The sequence below is a fragment of the Myotis brandtii genome, unplaced genomic scaffold (genome assembly GCF_000412655.1).
Source record: "Myotis brandtii unplaced genomic scaffold, ASM41265v1 scaffold303, whole genome shotgun sequence".
NCBI lineage: Eukaryota > Metazoa > Chordata > Mammalia > Chiroptera > Vespertilionidae > Myotis > Myotis brandtii.
In genome coordinates this window covers 4,757,169-4,776,529 of record NW_005361573.1, presented here as the reverse complement: position 1 = coordinate 4,776,529, position 19,361 = coordinate 4,757,169, and the positions used below count along the sequence as shown (strand labels likewise).

At 40.0% G+C, this 19,361-nt stretch overlaps 1 protein-coding gene and 1 long non-coding RNA gene across 4 annotated transcripts in view; one reads left to right on the top strand and one right to left on the bottom strand.

Annotated features, from left to right (window-relative positions):
* The first annotated feature begins 436 nt into the window (after positions 1-436).
* The window catches only part of EIF4ENIF1 (eukaryotic translation initiation factor 4E nuclear import factor 1), a 31,325-nt gene continuing 12,400 nt past the window's right edge, over positions 437-19,361 (top strand). The window contains exons 1-9 of one of the 2 annotated variants that reach the window (XM_005869777.2): positions 437-562; positions 6,915-6,988; positions 8,606-8,733; positions 12,014-12,300; positions 12,577-12,778; positions 14,836-15,011; positions 17,277-17,412; positions 17,624-17,803; positions 18,527-18,759. In XM_005869777.2, the coding sequence (XP_005869839.1) occupies positions 467-562; positions 6,915-6,988; positions 8,606-8,733; positions 12,014-12,300; positions 12,577-12,778; positions 14,836-15,011; positions 17,277-17,412; positions 17,624-17,803; positions 18,527-18,759 (1,512 nt within the window). In that variant the 5' untranslated portion in view covers positions 437-466. The remainder of the gene's footprint in view (positions 563-6,914; positions 6,989-8,605; positions 8,734-12,013; positions 12,301-12,576; positions 12,779-14,835; positions 15,012-17,276; positions 17,413-17,623; positions 17,804-18,526; positions 18,760-19,361) is intronic. The other variant, XM_014542546.1, reaches the window with a different exon arrangement.
* Positions 2,600-12,055, bottom strand: LOC106726692. Of its 2 annotated transcripts, XR_001362777.1 has the most exons (4): positions 11,989-12,055; positions 6,175-6,218; positions 5,844-6,078; positions 2,600-3,900 (listed from the first exon to the last, which is right to left on the bottom strand). It is a non-coding gene; the product is annotated as an uncharacterized LOC106726692 (long non-coding RNA). The 2 variants fall into 2 exon arrangements; XR_001362776.1 differs by lacking the exon at positions 2,600-3,900 and having other exon boundaries at positions 5,272-6,078.

Below are 19,361 nucleotides of genomic sequence, written 5' to 3'. Positions count from 1 at the left end.
GAGGGGCAGCTGGCGCCGTCCATTGGCAAGTGACAGGCACTTGACGACAGCCCGACTTCCCGTCTCTCCGGCCCCAACCACTGCCCTACCTGCCCCCAGTCCGGGAAACTTCCCCGCGGCGCCGCGACCGGTCTCCATGGGTGGCAGCCGCTGATCTTGGTTCCTTTTTGTAGTAAAGCAGCTGAAAGGCTGTCCCCTGACCTGGGCACCTTCCCCTGCTGTTCTCACCCTTTTGATGTTTATTTACTAGAAGAGATAACCCAGTACCAGGGGTGCCATTTCCGACGGGGCTCTGGTTTAGAGCACAGTTGTTGGGTGAAGGTTTGTGTCTTAATGGTAGTCATTTTAAGAGGGAAAAGTTTCAGTTTCTGAAACAGTCAAGACTTCTGCAAATGTACTGTTCTCAGAGACAGTTTTGTGCTCCTTTATCTTCCAGGTGCAAAGAATCGTAGACCCGGGAGGAGCCATGGATAGGAGAAGTGCGGGTGACATAGAAAATGGAGATGCTTTCCTTGACTTGAAGAAGCAACTGGCCTCCAAAGCCCCCCATCGCTATACAAAAGTAGGCTTTGTTACTAATGAAATAGTGTTTCTTCCTAAAGGTGGGGAGGTTGGTAACATTGTGTAGGTATTTCATTGGTATTATCTAAAATGGTAGTGACATTCCATTCATTCTATGGACTAAATGTTAACTAGAGTTCGTAACGCATCGCTTTGAACTTTTTTTCTGAAAGAGTGAATACCCAGTTTAAAGTAGAATTTGCTTCTCAGTAGCTTTCAGGTGAGAGGAATATTGGCTCGGATCCCATATGAATTTGTGGACCAGTATACGTTGGCACACACATTCTGTAAGAGCTGGTATGTTGTTGACTTACATGCTATAGAGTAGGAACTGCATCTCTGAGATGCCTCACAAAAGCAGTGTCCTGTGTTTTGATGTTTTCCAAGCGGTGAACACCCCAAAGGAATGCTCTTGGGTGCATTCTAGGTGCTTGGCTAGAATCACCAGATTTTCAGTTGTTTTTTAGTTCCTGTCACAAATTGAATATGGACTCACAGAAGTAAGACTTCAATTATATTTACCCTAGCTGAAAACTCGTGATTTTAAACTGCTCATCTAGAGATCTGCTTTTGCCAGGGGTTGGAGGGGAGTGTGGTATTTTTATTAAAGCTATTGTTTCCCTCAGGATCTTGTCAGTTACTGAATGTTTCTGAAGAGGCTGACAGGACCGAGTGAGCTGTGAATTCATTTCTGGCTCCCTGCGATGTACTGGGCTGGAGTATATAAAATGTGCTTGGGACTGTGACAGAAAGGATTATGTCCTAGTTGGGGTACTGGGCTGGAGTATATAAAATGTGCTTGGGACTGTTGACAGAAAGGATTATGTCCTAGTTGGGTCCATATCTATACTTTCTTACTATGGACCCAGTCAGGTCTTGGAGGTGGTATTGTCCCTGGCTTGCTAGGATACCGATTGGTTAATATTTTAAAGTGAGGCCTTGTTTGTGTACTTGTGTCACTACTCTTACCTACTTGATAAAGTATCTAATGCTGTCAAGTAATATTCATTTCTAGCATTTAAAAAAAAAACCTCTTTAGAGGGAGAAAAGTGTGTTCAAGTGCAAAAGAGTTCTTGGTTAATTGCTGTCTTACTGCAGTCTGTGTGGGCGTAACAGTGAGAGTTGATAGATAGCATTTTACTTCATCCAGGCTTGGTCTTCCCCAATGTAGTTCTCCTCAAACCTGAGGGTGCTTGTTGAGTAGTGTTCACAACTTAAATTCATTACCTAAAATGTTGACAGGTGAATTGTGAATGGAGAAAAGCTTATTAAATGAAGGGAAACTTTTATAAGCTTCTGTGATTTCAACTCTGCCAGAACTTTTTTGAATGAAGTTCTGACTGGTAGTCTACTGGTAGAGTACTGACACTTCCACAGGCTGACCTGAGGCTGGCATGTGTATTTCATCTTAATGTTTATCCATCTTGATGGTTAAGTCATTTTTAGAACGTTATTATTGGTTTCTCTTGGGATAGAGCGTATGTATGTCTACAGTAAAGAATAAAAAGCTCATTATAGCCCATTTTTTTAGTCCAACCTCAAAACTCTGTACCTAAAATGGTTAAGAAAAGCATTTTTTAAGTGAGTGACAGTGGGGCTTAGATTTAATAGTCTTCTCTACCAAATTTAGTTGAAAATAGGCTTACTTTCCATTCCATTCAAAAGGATTTAGTTAATGGCACTTTCAGGATTGTGTTTACGCAAAGTTAGGGTAGTGCTTTCTTATATATGTTACTCAACACTAGTAATTTTATGTGAGACTTGAGGCAAACTAAGCCTTTCTTCTTTTAAAGAAAGCTTAAAGCAATCCTGAGTTCTGAGTACCATAATAAATGGTCTATTAGTTCCACAACTGGAATAGTATTTGAGCTCGCCTATTCTTTATCATCATACAGAGATCAAACAATTGGAATAAGTAAAGCATTTAGTAATACTTCTGCCACTTCAAGTTCATGCGCTAGAAAGTTTAGAAGAAGTAGGAGGAAACTGTCCTCAATGATTTTCGTAAGTGATATATTTTGTGAAAACTTTTGTAAATGTGGGAATTTTACTACAAGGTCAAAAAAGTATAAAACACATTGTCCAGATGAGAGGCTTCTTAATCTTTGACCCTTCATAGTTTAGCATTCAGTTGTTTTTATGGGATAATAACAGTCTGTTCAGAATTTGAGGGCTTTTTTCCCCCATGAAGGTAAGGGGTCCAGATGTTTGGCTAAGTGCTTTTAAGGGTAACATACCAGAGTTTCCTTGTGTCCGAGGATCACCTGTGAACCTTGTAAAGTGTGATTCTGAATGTTAGGTCAGAGATGGGCTTGAAAATTCAGTTTCTTAACCAGCTCTCAAGTTAAAAACTGCTGGTCCACTGACCATACTTTGAGTAGCTAGGCTTTAGTATTCCTTGAACAACCCAATACATGGTGTTGATGTTGTCAGGCAACTCAGATGCATTGTTACTCCTCCTGGTTCAGTTGGTGTCCATTGTGCTTCCATGAACATCTCAGGAACTCAATTTAGACTCACACTGGGTACTTTCAGACCTACCCTTAAGTCTCAGTGATGATTAATGGGGATGGTTATAAGTGGATTTTTCAAATGCACCTGTTGTCCTGAGGGGTTTGAGCCCTTAATTTATAAACCGATGGAGGTCCATTTTGCCAAGTCAGATTACTGAGATCAAAAGCTGTGTTTCCATAGTATTTAAATGTGCATTTATAAGTTGATTGGATTATGTTGAGAGACTTTTGGAGGTTATAGAGTGGGTCTCACCTCAAAGTCATGGATTAAAAGTGTTTTAGACCAGCGGTCACCAACTGGTGGTCTGTGAGGTCCGAAAGGTTGGCAACCGCTGGTTTAGACAGTGGTTCTCACCATGTGGTCTTTGAACTAGCATTTAGCATTATCTGGTAACTTGTTAGAAATATAAAGTCTCAAGTCCCATCCCAAAGGTATTGAATCAAAGTCTAGGGATAAGGCCTAGTCATCAGCATTTAACAAGTCTTTCAGGGAATTCTGACTCTGATTCTAGTTTGAGAACCATTGGTTTAGGAAACAGGAAATAGTGATGTGTATTAGTGAAGAAACTTTGGGAGCCATTCAGCTTTTTCTTACCTTCATCAGAGGCCCTTATTTACCAGTTCTTGAGGTGCAGCACTGGCTATTCTATTAGTGATATCATCTTCTACTTGAAATACAAAATAGAAATGCTTTGGACTGTCCCGTTATTCAGATCCATGTTTTTTCTTCAAGTGAACAGACTGATCTTAGACCATAGAGTGTACATACTTAGTGCTATTCCTCCTTTGCTCTTTATCTTCCCACCAACTCATTAAATGCTGCCTCCTGCCAGGGGACAGGAAATAAAAACAGAGGACACAGAACATTCATCGTGATACTGACCACTGTTCATCATGCATGTGAAATCTAAAAAGTAGGTGTTGGATTATCTGAGCTTAATTTCATGTGTGATCTTCATTGCCTTGACTTGTTGAGAATTGGCACCATTTTAGCCATCAGTGTCTGTAAGGGATCTTTAAAAGAGGCCCCCTCATTTGTGGCTGGTGGGCAATTGGTCTCAGTGGTGCAGCCATGTTTATGTCTTTGCTTTAAAATCATTAAGAAAGTAAACAACTGAAGTGGACTGGTTTGAGTAACCTCCTAGCCTTCTTAGAGAAAATCAGTTGCAAAACTTGAAGTCAGCAAGCTTCTGAGAAGAAAACAGTAACTGATTTAAACCCTAAGTTGAAATCAGTAGTCAGATGGTTGGTTTTTCTTGTACAAAGGTCTCATTTGATAACGTCGGGGTTGTTCAAGGAATACTAAAGTCTAGCTACTCAAAGTATGGCCATAGGTTTCTCTCATAAACTGAATTGAATAGTAATCTTTAACAGGTGGCATTTCAGTGGCACACTTAGTTGCAAACTCTTAAGCTAATATAAAAATAGGGGTGCCTGTTTATATTGGAGAAAGCAGAATTATGGTATGAAAGTCATGATAGCCCTGGCCGGGTAGCTCAGTTGGTTACAGTGTTGTCCTGATACACCAAGGTTGCAGATTCAATCCCTGGTCAGGACACATACAAGAATCAACCAATGAATGCATAGGTGGGTGAGACAGCAAATTGATATGTGTCTGACTGTCTGTCTGTCTCACTCTCTTTTCCTCTCCTATCCCCCCTCTCTCTAAAATAAATAAATAGTAAGGAAGAAAGGAGCCCTGGCTGGTGTGGCTTAAAGCATCAGACTGCACCCAAGAGTCATGGGTTCGATACCTGGGTTGTGGGTTCACTCCCTGTCCCCCACCCTCGGTCAGGGTGCTCCCAGGAGTCAACCAGTCAATGTGTGTGTGTCTCTCCCCCCTCCCTCCCTCCCATTCTCTCTAAAAAGCAATGGAGCCCTAACCGGTTTGGCTCAGTGGATAGAGCGTCAGCCTTCTCACTCAAGGGTCCCAGGTTCGATTTTGGTCAAGGGCATGTACCTTGGATGCGGGCACATCACCAGTAGGAGGTGTGCAGGAGGCAGCTGATCGATGTTTCTCTCTCATCGATGTTTCTAACTCTCTATCCCTCTCCCTTCCTCTCTGTAAAAAATCAATAAAATAGATTTTAAAAATAATAATAAAATAAAAATAAAAAGCAGTGGAAAAAATGTCCTCAGGTGAAGATTAACAAAAAAAAAAAAAGGAAAAATCATTATACAGTTTTAATGTTTCAATTGTGCAGAAAACCATAGTGGGCACTTTTCCAAGTATTTTTCCTTTAGCTAAAGTTGAAGGTTTTCTTTTAAAATATCCCAAAGTGGTTCCTTTCCAGGAATAATTGTTGTTAAGGGCTCTAGATGAGATAGCAAGCCCTCTTGAGAAACTGGAGAGCTGTGAGGCCAGGAAAAAGAGTCATCTGCCTGTGCTAGACTACGCCTGGCACCCAGGAAATGTTCAGTGACAGTTATGAAAAAAGCAAACTTTGTGTTGACTCCTCCCCACCTAAGAGGGGGATCCTCTCAGGCTGGGATACCTATGTCTTATGCAATTGACAACAGATTCCAGCTCTCTAACCCACGAAGAGGAGCATTCTCATGTTTCCCTAAATGCGCAGATGGATCTTGGGTCACATTTTGAGAAACGTCATTGGTTTAAAGTACTACTTCTTAACTTCTTTAGGATTTACTGGCAATCGTTTGAAGGTATAAACACTCACTGCTGAAATGCACAATTTTGTATATGATTCCTTGAGGCCCTGAAATTGGTTTAAGAAGCTCTGCTCTCAAGAACCATAAGTATAAGTTTACCTTGATGTTTAAGTTATTCCCATCAGCTTTTACGGTCCAAGAATGGTTTTGTTTTCCCACTTCTCAGCCTATTGAAGAAAGTGGTTCTTCATCCTCTGTCGACATTCCAGTAGAGGTGTACCCTGTCACAAATGGTACTGCTAGCATAGTGAATGCCGGTGTGCAACTGGCTCATTGCTCTATCTTTTGCTCCTATAGGCTTTGTATAGTCAGTCACTTGAGTATTTGTTCACACCTGGAAAATGCCAAGCATATAAAGTCAACAAAGAAAGCTGGAATAATATGGGAGGGGAAGTTAAAACATTTTTACCAACCTGAGTGATTCTTATACCTGAGAATAGTTGGCATTTTTCAGTCATTGATTGAGTAATAAATCTGTAAGAAGAGAAATTAAACAAAACATTATCCTCTGGTAACTGAATCTCTCACTTGTGTTTACTTAAAAATATTTTTATTGAGATATAATTCAGAAATATAAAATTCATCCCTTTTAAGGTACACCACTCAGTGGTTTTTAGTGAATTCACAAAGCTGTGCAGCCTTCACTACTATCTAATTCCAGACCTCAGAAAGTGTAACTGGGGGTAAAGGGAGATTACCATATATGATTTGTAATTTCCCCCCCTATTTTGGGGGTTGTCTTTTTGCTTTCTTAATAGTAATTTGAAACACAAAAGTTTCTGAATTTGAAATCCATTTTAAAAATCTGTCTCCTTATAAATTGGCACCTGGTGCATTTAAGAGTGGTAACATTTAAGAGCGGGAGGTTTCAGGTAAGCCTAATGCTTCCATGCCGTGAGGAGCATTCAGTGTGTGGAATATATTATTGGACAGTGATTTGTGAGAGAATGTGTCTTAGCAAGAAACTGATCACTGTTAGGTTATTTGCCGGTTTTGCTTGAACTTCTTGTAAGAACCTTAAACTGACTCCAGTCCTTTCGGGAATAAGTCAGGTATAAATAAATAGGAACTGTTTAAAATGCTTAAGGTAAACACTCAATTACTGAAAACAAAAAAAAGCAAAAGTGTGTGAAACAGTATTCAAAATCACCATTTGATTTCTCTTTGTAGGAGGAGCTCTTGGATATAAAAGAACGCCCTCATTCCAAACAAAGGCCTTCATGCCTCTCTGAAAAATACGACAGGTATGGTGGGAGGGGGGGCCTGCTTCTGGTCAGCTTGTTACATCAAACTTGGTACATTTAGAATTGTATTGTTTTGGAGCTTCTTGATAGAATTATGAGTGGGGAGATAGGGGTTTTGACATTGAGCTTCAACACAACAGGGCACACTGGGGGGATTGAGCCCGTAACCTGGGCATGTGCCCTTGGCCGAAATCGAACCTGAAACCCTTTAGTCTACAGGCCACGCTCTATCCACTGAGCCAAACTGGCTAGGGCTGGTCTACATTTTTAACATACAAAGCATCCATCTTGGTTGAATAGTGCATATTCATTTTATTTTTGTATATGGACTGTTTAGAAGGTTGCTAAATCTGGACTCATCTGCTTTACCCTGATGAAGGGGATACTTGAATAATTGCTATTCCACATGGTTAGAACTTTTTAATAAGTCTCAGATAATCTGTTGTTGTTTTTCATTAAAGCTGTAAAGCTTTTTTATGCCTCAAATTGAATTTTCTTATTACAGCTGTTTCTTCTTGACATAAAATAAAGTTATTGTGGGCATACACATTCACTTTTATTCTGAAGTGGAGACATTATGCCTAGTAATGCTAATGAAAATAAGAGGGAAAAGTTCTCATTCTGCTGTTTCTCTTCTCTGACAATTAAAATTTGTTGGGTTCCTAAACTCTAAGCAATCCTCAAAACCGCACTAAAAGACAGGTCATGTCCCCTTTATGGTGAGGAGTTTGAGACAGAGAGGTTGACTCACTTATTCAAGAAATGTTCCATTGGTGCCTGCCATGTGGCAAACACTGTGTCAGGTGCTGTCAAGTACTTCCTTCGTGGAACATTGGTCTGTGGAAGGGCACAATCAAATACTCCTAAGAGGTTATCATTGCCACCAGTACAGGCTGTGAAGGACAAGTGCGGAGAGCAGAGCTAGTGTGTAGTGCAGCTGGTCTGATCTGGGCTTGGGGAAGTCCTTTCTGCAGAAGATAGAAGGGCATAGCTCAGGCACTTGTCTAAGGTGTCCCTGGTGGTGATGGCAGAGCTAGAATTCAGTCCCAGATCATTGGGCTCCAAAGCTGCTATGCACACTGTACCAGCTGTCACCCCATCATCAGAGGGCAGGCAAACTAAAACCCAAACCACACGTTTTAGGCTCTTACTAGTAAGAGCTTATGGGGAAAACTGAGACTATTTATAGAAATTCTGGGAAAATACCCACCAAGCATTCTAGGAGCTACTTCTAGTGAGAGGATTAAGGGGTTTTTCCTCCTTGTACTAATCTTCTGTAAACTGAGTAATCATATTTATGGAGCCATATTCTTTGTGTAGAACAGGCATAGTTACTGCACCCCAAGGTATGTGATCTGAATGTTTCATTTATGAAACAGATGACTAGTTTTCAAGCGACTACTGGTGTTACGTGAACAACAAAATATTACTGAATTAATAGTTGCTTTTGTTTTCATCTTAAAATAGATAACCATTTTTAGCCATTTTTATGGTAACCATGACATTTTATATTGGAAAGGGATTTCCACAACTTATTACTTGAGGAAGTTCGTAAATGAGACAACATGTGTAGTTCCTGGGTGTAAATGCTAACTGTTGGTGCCCTTTGACTTATAGTGACGGTGTCTGGGACCCTGAGAAGTGGCACGCCTCTCTGTACCCAGCTTCCGGGAGGAGCTCCCCAGTGGAAAGTGTGAAAAAAGAGTTGGATGCAGACCGGCCTTCCCTGGTGCGCAGGATAGTAGGTGAGCACAGCCACTCGGAAGTGGGGGCAGCAGTTTGGAGACAATGCTCTTTGCTGCTGGCTTCATTCTTAGCTGTGAGAGCTTTGTGCAAGGAGGGAAAGCGTCATTATCAGGAAACTGATTTCCAGTTGAGTAAAATCATAGCCTTCATGTGTAGCAGCAGTGGCAAGTAGACACATTAGGCTATGTGCTTTTAAATGAAAAGTACTAATGTCATTCATTGATGTAGATAACTGAGTTAGGTATGGTAGGGAGCATAAAGCTATGCTGGAAATCTGGTTATGCTTAGTCTCATATGAGAACTAGTACTCAGGTATAAATCAGTTCTGGCAGTTCTTAATTCATAATGGAGTATGATATGAATACAGGGTTTAGATAAGGTTTGAGACTGGAGTAAAGTTTGATCTTCCATACCTTTACCCCTTTGAACTAGAAAAGATACTGAAGAGTGAAATGGAGACCTGGCAATATAAAAACTAGTCAAGAAACTTGTTGCAAGAGGAACTCCTTTTGAGAAGAGAAGACCCATCATAACTGAGCAAAGAAAATAGGATGACTTTAGTTGGAGTTATAAGATCCTTCTACAAAGAATCTACCAGTGCAGTCAGTGCAGTAATGCCCCTCAAAGAATTTATTCTAACAGAATCATTAAAGATGTGCCACAGACTTTATTAGAATGATGAAAACTTAGAAGCAACCTAAATGTCCATAGTAGAAATGGGTTGAGTATGTGTGAGTATTGCATTGTTTAGCTGTTAAAAACATGTTGGAGATGTGTTTACCAAGTTATATAAAGCTGCCCATATTATACCTTGTGTTGGAAAAAACAGACACTGCAGAAAAGTTCTGGAAAAGTACACACCAAAATGTTTTAGGAGCTGATTTTGATGAGAGGATTAAAAGATTTTTCTCACTTGGACTTATCTTTAGTTTTCTGGTTTTTCTAGGAAGAATTTTTGAGTGTGTGTTAACATGTTTACTTTTCTTACACCTTTAGTGAGATATAATCTATTTATATAAAAGCCAAGTGACCGGAACGCCGGCATGACTGGTTGCTTTGATGCACAATGCAGCCCCAATCAGCCCCCTCCACTCCAATCGGGGGGTGGGGCCAGCCGGCCAACCTCCCGCATCTCCTCCCCCCTGCTGGCCCGGCCCCAATCAGGCCCACCTGTGTACAAATTCGTGCACCAGGCCTCTAGTAGACATATAATAGACTGCACATAAAGCATACCATTTGATGTTTTAACATGTGTATACACCTGTGAAACCATTACAACAGTCAAAGTAATAAGCATTTCCATCACCCCCAAAAGTTTCCTAGTACTCCTCTGAGTCTCTTCTGTATTCCCCCAGACAAGCACTGATCTGCTTTCTGTCACTCTACTTTAGTTTACATTTCCTAGAATTTTATAGACAGCGTGCACTATTTGGGTAGCTTCTTCCACTCAGGATAGTTGTTTTAAGATTCATTCATGTTGTTGGGTATATAAGTAATTCCTTTTTATTTTCTAATAGTATTTCATTGTATGAGTTCGCCACCGTTCATTTATCTATTGGTGGATATTCGGATTGTTTCCAGTTATTAACTATTAAAACTATGAACATTCATGTACAAGTCTCTATGGAAACATATGCTTTCTTGTCTCTTGGGTAAATAGCTTTAAAGTAGTATGGCTGGGTCATATGGTAGATGTGGTTAACATTTTGAGAAACTGCCAGGCTGTTTTTAAAAGTGGTTATACCATTTTACAGCACTGGATGAGAATTCCGTTTGCTGCTCCACATCCTTGTCAGCACTTGGAATGGTCAGTCTTTCTTTCTTTTTCTTCAAATTATAAGAGAAAGTTTATTTAGAAAGTTACAGAGGGAGTAGAATGAGCCCGCTGGGCTGCATAAGGTCAAGAAACAAGTTAGAGAGGCAGAAAGAAGAAGAAGAGCCCTTGGAGCTCAGGAGAAAGTCAAAGGTGATGGACTTGGCGGAAGAAGAGGGGGAAGGGAAAGGCCTGGCGTGCTCTCAGGAGGGAGAGCACCAGTCATTCTTTTTGAGTGTAGCCATTCTAATGGATGTGTAGTGGCATCATATATGGTTGAATTTACACTTCCCTAGTGGCTAATGATGTTGAATATCTTTTCATATTGCTATTTGCCAACCATATATCATCTTTGGTGAAGTGTCTCTTCAAGCCATTTGGAGTTTTCTTAGAGTTTTCATATGTACTGGGTACAGGCCTTTTATGAGCTATATGGTTTTGAAATGTTTTCTTCCAGTTTGTGGCTTGTTTTTCCATTCTTTGAGTACTATGCCAGGTTCTCAAAGAACATCATTTGTTCAGTGTCGTTTCATTTTAACATTGAGGAAATGCCATGGGAATTTAACTCTTGTTTATATCAATTAGCCTCTGGTAAAATTGGTTTTGTTATACATTGTTTCACTTAAAGTTAAGGAACCTATCAACTACCTTAAGAGAACTTAAGAAAGGAATTACTGTATCTGTCAAAGAGTAGAGGTTTTAAATTTTGATCAAGCCCCCTTTATCGTTTTTTTAAAGAGATTATGCTCGTGGTGTCATGCCTAAGAAAACTTTGCTTAACCCAATGTCACAAAGATTTTCTCCTGTCCTTTCTTCCAGAAGTTTTAGTGGTTCTCAACCTTCCTAATGCCACAACCCTTTAATACAGTTCCTCATGTTGTGGTGACCCCCAACCATAAAATTATTTTTGTTGCTACTTCATAACTGTAATTTTGCTACTGTTATGAATTGTAATGTAAATATCTGATATGCAGGATGTATTTTCATTGTTCGCGACCCACAGGTTGAGAACCGCTGATAAGGTTTTACATTTAGATCTATTATCCATTTTGAATTAATTTTTGTATATGAGACCAGGTGTGGATTCAAGTTCACTTGTTTGTGTATGGATATCCAACTGTTCAATACTATTTGTTGAAGAGATGCTAACTTTTTAAGTTTTTCAAATGCTGACACATAACATAAGTCGACTAAACATTTGCTAATAATTACATACATAAGGACATAGTCAAAAGGGATTATGGAAACTAATCTGGGAAAATCATTTATGATTAAATACATTGATTGCTACTAAAGATAAAAAAGCAAAGGCTGTCTTATGTAAATATGTAATGTACATGTTACTCGGTAACTGTTTTGGTGGTGACTCTTCTCCAGGAACCCCACCACCACGTCATGGGTATACCATGGAGGAGGAAAATGCCCTTGCTGGCTTGCTTACCTTTCTGTTTCTGGCATCTTTCCAGACCCACGAGAGCGCCTGAAAGAAGATGACTTAGATGTTGTTCTCAGCCCACAGAGGCGAAGCTTCGGAGGGGGTTGCCACGTCACAGCCGCTGTTAGCTCCCGGCGCTCAGGAAGCCCATTGGAGAAAGACGGTGATGGACTTCGCCTGATTGGAGGACGAAGAATTGGCAGCGGGAGGATAATCTCTGCCAGGAACTTCGAGAAGGACCACCGGCTTAGCGATAAGGACCTGCGGGACTTGAGAGACAGAGACCGAGAGAGGGACTACAAGGACAAGCGTTTCAGGGTTTGTCTTCTAGGTTACTTGGCACCTGTGTACTTAGGGACTCAGTAGTCACCTCATTTGTACTGGTTACTTTGAGATCCTGGACGAACACGGCCCATTCTTAAGCCAGATAGGGAGGAATAGAGAGAGCTGGATGGGGGCAAAGAGGGGCTTCAAGTCTACAACATAGTATCTTCATGGCACTATTGAGTATTACTTACTTCACCAAGGCCTTGATTGAGGTAGAAATGCCTTAACTAGAATTTTCTTTTTTATCTGCATTATGTACTTTTCCAGAGGGAGTTTGGGGATAGTAAGCGTGTCTTTGGTGAGCGTAGAAGAAACGATTCCTACACAGAAGAAGAACCAGAATGGTTCTCAGCTGGACCCACAAGTCAGTCTGAAACCATTGAGCTGACTGGCTTTGATGATAAGATCCTGGAAGAAGATCAGAAGGGGAGAAAAAGAACAAGGCGACGGACAGCCTCTGTGAAGGAAGGTCAGCAAAAACGGGGAGGGAAGCTCACTGTTCTTAAACTCGATGTGCTTATAATTGGCTTAACTATGCACTTAGGAATGGGCACATTTATTGGGAAGTAGCGAGTTCTTACAGTTGCAGCCTGATTTTGAAACTGCTCCCTATACTACCTCCTCAACTTGCTCTGCCTGCAATGCTAAACAGAAAGTCCTCACATTCTGCTGCTACGAGCACTGTGCACACAAAAGGATTCCCAGAGATAGAAACATGTGGTAGATATAATGGGGGTCTCATTTATTGAGCACACTATATATATTACACAGAGTGGTAAGCATTTTGTCTATATAATCCTACTTCTAACCATCCTGTGAGTTAGGTGCTTTTATGCCCATCTTATAAGTGAGCAATTGAAGGCAAAGGGGGCTTTAGTGACTTGTCTGAGGACCCTGAGGAAGTAAGTAGTGAAGCTGGGAGTTGAACAGGATGTATGCTGTTACACGTTTTTCCCCTCGGGTGATGCAGGAAATAGATAGGTAACTTGGGAGACTTTGTTCTTAGTTACTTTTCCTAGGTCCCTGACTTTTGAGTTTATCATAATAAATGGCCAGTTGTGTTTGTCTGCTAGTACATATTCCTACTCATACAGACTCTCAGTTGTCAGGCCCAGCCTGCTTTCTAGAGAGCTTAAAGCTGCACACAGTCCTGGCTGGTGTGGCTCAGTGGTTAAGAGCATCAGCCCACGTACTGAGGGGTCACGGGTTCAATTCCTGGTCAAGGGCATGTACCTGATTTGCAGGTTTGATTCTCCTGCCCTACTGGAGCACATGAGAGAGGCAACCAATTGAAGTGTCTCTCACATCCATTTCTCTCTCACTGTGTCTCTTTCCCCTCCCTCCCTGCCACTCTCACTTTAAAAAAAAAAAAAATCAATGGAAGAAATACCCTAAGATGGGGATTAACAACAGAAAGTTGCATATGGGGCACTCGTGCTGCTTGCAAAAGCCATTCATCTGTTAAGAGATGTCCCCATCACAACACAGAATTAGAGTGACTATGCTAAAAATTAGTTTCTTTTATAAATGTATGAGTCTTAGTTGGGACACAACTGCAACAGTATCTTAGCTTTCTGAACCCTGACTTAAGTGGTGGTGCAGATGCATGTATAAAGACAGAACCAAATTAATTTGGTTCTATTTTTAAGCAGTAAGACATGCAAAGGCCACTGCTTAAAAAAAGATCCTGTTAGAAAAATAATCCACCACACCAGCAATTTTCAAGCTTTTCCATCTCATGGCACAGGAAAACTAATTACTAAAATTTTGTGGCACATCAAAAAAGGTATTTCTTGCTGATCTGACAAAAAATAGGTATGATTTTGATTGATTTACAAAAAATTAATAATAATGGTAGTAATTGCCTACCCTTTTTGCTCCAAAGTAACTTTGTAAAAATATCAGGTGCCTACACTTGTGTAGAAGAATTTCTGGGACCAACAATTAACCGATCATACGTAACCTTATTATGTGACCTGACCAGTAAGATGCATCTCTCTTAGGTGACCCATACATAGGGTGTCCCAAAGAAATGTGTGCACACACTTTGACTAATTACAAAGGGAGTATTTATTAATACACATTTCATTTTCAAATTGAGCTCCCAGCTGTTAGAGTGTGTACACATTTTCTTGAGACGCCCTGTATTTATGGTTCAAGGCGGGGCTTCATACTGGAGGGCTATTGTGTTGGCTGCTATCATTTTTTAAATTTGGCAGTCTAAGGGAGAGGTCAGTGCCCCTGACTAAAGAGTCAGGTATTGCAGGTTTTAAAAATTCTTGTGGCGCACTAGGGGGAAAGCACTATACTGCACTGCGGGAAACTTGAAGAATGGGCAGAGGAGGGACCACAATTCTCCTTCCATAGGAAGAGAACTGTTTTTCTACCGAACATGCTGTACTGTAACAAGAAGTCTGCTTTTAAAGTCACCTATGTCTCTTCTGCATGTGATGATGGCTGAGGCCACAGACTCAGTCAGTAGCAATTAGCTTGCTCAGCCTGCTTCTGACCTGGTTTTGCTTTTAGGCATAGTCGAATGCAATGGAGGAGTGGCCGAAGAGGAGGAGGTGGAGGTCATCCTCGCACAGGAGCCTGCTGCAGATCAGGAAGTGCCGAGGGATGCCGTCTTGCCTGAGCAGTCCCCAGGAGAATTTGACTTTAACGAGTTCTTTAACCTTGATAAGGTGCCATGCTTGGCTTCGGTGAGTGTAGTAGCACACTTACGAAATGGAGGGAGCAACTATATGGTTAATATGTCTTTAACATATGTCTTTTTGAGGTATTTTTTTTGTTAGAGGCCCTGGAGGCTGTTAGGCTTTTATTTGTTTGTTTATTTAAATCTTCACCCAAGTGTATGTTTCTGATGAAAAATCAGGTGTCAGCCTTATGGGAGCTCCTTTGTAGGTAACAGTTTGCTTTTCTCTTGCTGCCTTTAAGATTCTCTCTTTGTTGTTAATTTTTTGGCATTTTAATTATGATGTGTCTGGGCCTGTTTGCATTCTTCCTGCTTAGGGTTCTCTGTGCCTCCTGATCTTGTGTGACTTTTTCCTTTACCAGACTAGGGAAGTTTTCTGCCATTTCTTCAAACACGTTCTCTATCCCTTTCTCCCTTTTTGCCTCTTCTGGCACACTTAGGGGGAGGCACTACTGTTAGAGCATCCCAGCTTGCTCTGTGGTAAAAATGACAGACTAGATAAATTCTTAAGGATTCTTCTCAGGTTTAAAATGCTTTTAGTTTCTTGTAATTGGCATTTCCAGTTAATGTGTATAAAAGTAACTTTGTTTTATGTTTTAGCTATAATAAAATTTAGCTTCTCTAAGTGAAACAAAGTTGGTAGATAATCAAAATATGCAAATGACTTTCTCAACACTTACTGTCATATCTTTAGAAAATGTCCAGATGCTTTATATTCAGGTCCTTTGCTTTTTGTGTTTCTTCTGTATATCTTCTGACTTTTTTCCTATACAGTATGATCAGAGGAAATAAAAGGATTAAAATGAAAAGCCATTTTTGCTATTTATAATATAGCAAAACTCTTTTTAACATTAAACTGTTTTTAATAGCTGTATCTTTTAGTTACTTTTAAAATAATTCCTATTTATCACTAAGGTGATTGTATCTTGGATACGATTCCCTATTTTCACAGTGCCACATCACTCATAATGCTTCTCTTATGCTGTAATTATTGCAAGTGCACGTAAAAGTCAGCATTATTTAAATGAGAGTCTACAAGTGGAATGTGATTGAAACTATGAATAATACCTCAAAAAATATAAGTACCACAGATAATGATCAAATTAGTGTCTTGAATTAAAATCCCTTTTCTTATGTGAAAGGAGTGTTTTGTGGCTTAGTTTGGGTATGTGTTACGAGAAAATTCTTCCAGATAAGAATAAAAGAATAAATCCTAACTTCCACTGCTGAACTTTGGAAACTGGGGGTTCTAGACTTCAGATAAAAGAGCCACTAACTCTGTCATCCATGTACCAGTTTGGGGGGAAATGTGTTTTCTGTTTATTATTGGTATAGAAGTAAAAGTTTATGCCTTACTTTCAAGGATGTGCCTCGTTTTTGGATTGACATTTGCTTTAGCTTTTCTAAATGTTCATAAGAATACTATACTGCATAAAGATCAATTTTTATATTTAACTGGATTTATGATAGGGTACAGCTGAAAATTTTATTTTTAAAAAAACATTTAAATTATCTTTTAAGAAGGATTGATAATAGAAATTACTATTATGAAATAGTGTTGAAAAAAATATTTCTGATCATAGCGCATCATTTAGTTGGCCTTATTATTAAGCCAGAAACCATGGGGAAGTTGGATTTAAAACAGAACAAACATCTGAAAACTCCTTGTTAAATTCAAACAGATATTAGAGATGCGTTAAAAGTTCATCTTTCACATTCTGATATTTTCTAAACTTTGACTTGGGATTGTGATCTATGAGCTCTACTTTTTAGCTTTTGGCTTCGGAAATTATCAGCATTGAACTTTATGATGTTCATTACAGCCATGAGACTGTTTGCAGCAAGGATTTTCTTTCGTCAGCTGTCCATACATGATATTTAGTCGAAGGCCACTTCTCAGCTTGGCAATGGAATGCTTTACTCTTGGTGCTGATTTTGATTTTGAAACTATGTCCTCCAAGAACATTCAGTGGTTCATGGATTTGTCTAATGAGGCAAAGGATAAAAAATGCCATTTCTATGGCACAATGGTTTTGCTTTATATGCTTAGAAAGTACATGGTTGGTTATGCTCAAGTTTGGGTTACTCAGAAATGACCCAGGAGGGGAAGAAAAATGAAAGATGTTCAGATTCCTAAGTTCTGAAAGTGTTTACCTTCAGGTCAGCTGCTTCAAAGGAAGTTTCAAAGTAAGTGACCCTTTCTTAAAAATTGAAACTTCTTGTCCCTTTCGCCTAGAAACTATTATCTTAGCTCCTCTGCCTTTCCTTTTAGATGATAGAAGATGTTTTGGGAGAAGGGTCAGTCTCTGCCAGTCGATTCAGTAGGTGGTTCTCTAACCCAAGCCGATCAGGAAGCAGATCCAGCAGTCTTGGTTCAACACCACATGAAGAACTGGAGAGACTTGCAGGTAAAATGGCTTCAGATTCTGGCCATGGACCTAAACTTGAGCTCTCTCTGACACTGTTCATTGTCTTCATTAGTCAGGGGTCCATTAGGGTTAAAGAGTCTCTGGATACTGAAAAAGCCTTCAATTTGTGTCCTTTTAATACTATTTGAAGCTGTGTTTCTGTGCTTTATTGGGATCAATTAATTATGAATATATTTACTTGCATTATTAGGTCTGGAGCAAGCCATCCTCTCTCCTGGACAGAATTCGGGGAATTATTTTGCTCCTATACCATTGGAAGACCATGCTGAGAATAAAGTGGATATTTTAGAAATGTTACAGAAGGCCAAAGTGGATTTAAAACCTCTTCTTTCCAGCCTTTCTGCAAATAAAGAAAAACTTAAAGAGAGCTGTAAGTGTTTATTAGAGTCTGCTTTAGGTATCTGCAAAAGCCTGAATGCTCAATCTTAAGGCAGTTAATGCTATTTCATCAAAAGTCAAATATATGGTGGGTTTTGTTGAACATTCTTCAAAAAAAAAATTTTTTTTTTTTTTAATTAAACAATACCACCTCTTTGAGAACCTGGTATAGTCAGTAGGCCCTGGGACCTCTATTAACTCTTCCACCCAGTCCTCCTCACCTGGAGCCCCTTTATAACACTCTAGCGAATGCTGTCCTCCTGAACAGCATTTGGCAGCTCCTCACATCTCTGCCCCAAACTGCCATGTTCTTGTGAGGTTATAAGCCTTCCACAGGAAACCTTAGTGGTACAATAACCATCGTGCTGGCGGCAATCGTGCTGATGTTGGGCCAGCGGGGATTCCTGCCCCTGGTGACAAGCCTCCAGAAGACCATTACAGAGGTCCTCCGACAGGATGTGCAGCATGATCTTAAGTCTTACAGCTTGTGGCCCCCAGTTTCTAGCACTGAAGCATTTTAGGGTTAGTTTATGCCATCTCTTACTCAGCACACAATTATGGCCTCATTTCAACTAAGCAACAATGATTTTAAGTGTCTTCAATCTATTTTTGGTGTCATTCTTTTTTACTTTCACCTTAACCGTGATGTAGCCAAAGAGAATTCCTACCACGTATTCCTTTGCTTGACTTAACCTGGACTTTCTCAACTTTTCAGCACATTCAGGGGTTGTGCTTTCAGTGGAAGAAGTAGAAGCAGGGCTCAAGGGCTTGAAGGTGGACCAGCAACTGAAGAATTCCACTCCTTTCATGGCAGAACACTTAGAGGAGACCCTGAGTGCTGTTACCAGCAATCGACAGCTCAAAAAAGATGGCGATATGACTGCATTCAACAAGCTAGTGAACACCATGAAGGCAAGTGGGACTTTGCCTTCTCAGCCCAAAGTCAGCGTAAGTATTTGACACAAACTCCAGCCTTTTCTCCTTTTCCCTCTTTCTGTTCCACTTCCCACAATAAATGGATTTTTAAAAAGGTATTCTGAGTAAGTTGGAAATTTTTTAGTAGTCATTTGGTCCTTGATGCTTTTGTGTGTTCTTTAATTATCGCTGTGCTATTTGTTACTAGAAAAAGCAGGTTTTGGTTCATCTATATGTGTTGTGGGTGACAGTATAAAGATTGAAAGAGTCATACATAACTTTCTTAAGTCATTGCTAAAAAAAAATGGTGATACATATCTTTTTGGATGAACTCCAAAGAAAGTTTTGTGTTTATTCAACTACTTGTTAAAGTAACTTACTGTATATTTATAGTCAGATCTTTTCCATACCTTCTAGTTACTTCCAAATACCCAGGCTTACCTGCTTTCTTGACTAGGCCGTTGGCAGTTATATGAAACATTTGTCAAGTAGGATGGATTTTTTCAAGACAATTGTATTTTGTTAATTTACTAATAGAAAAAGCTGAGACTCTAAACTTGTAAAACACCTTTAGGCATGAAGCTGGGTTACAAGGAGACTGAATATCAGTAAATGCAGGTGTGTAGCACATACTG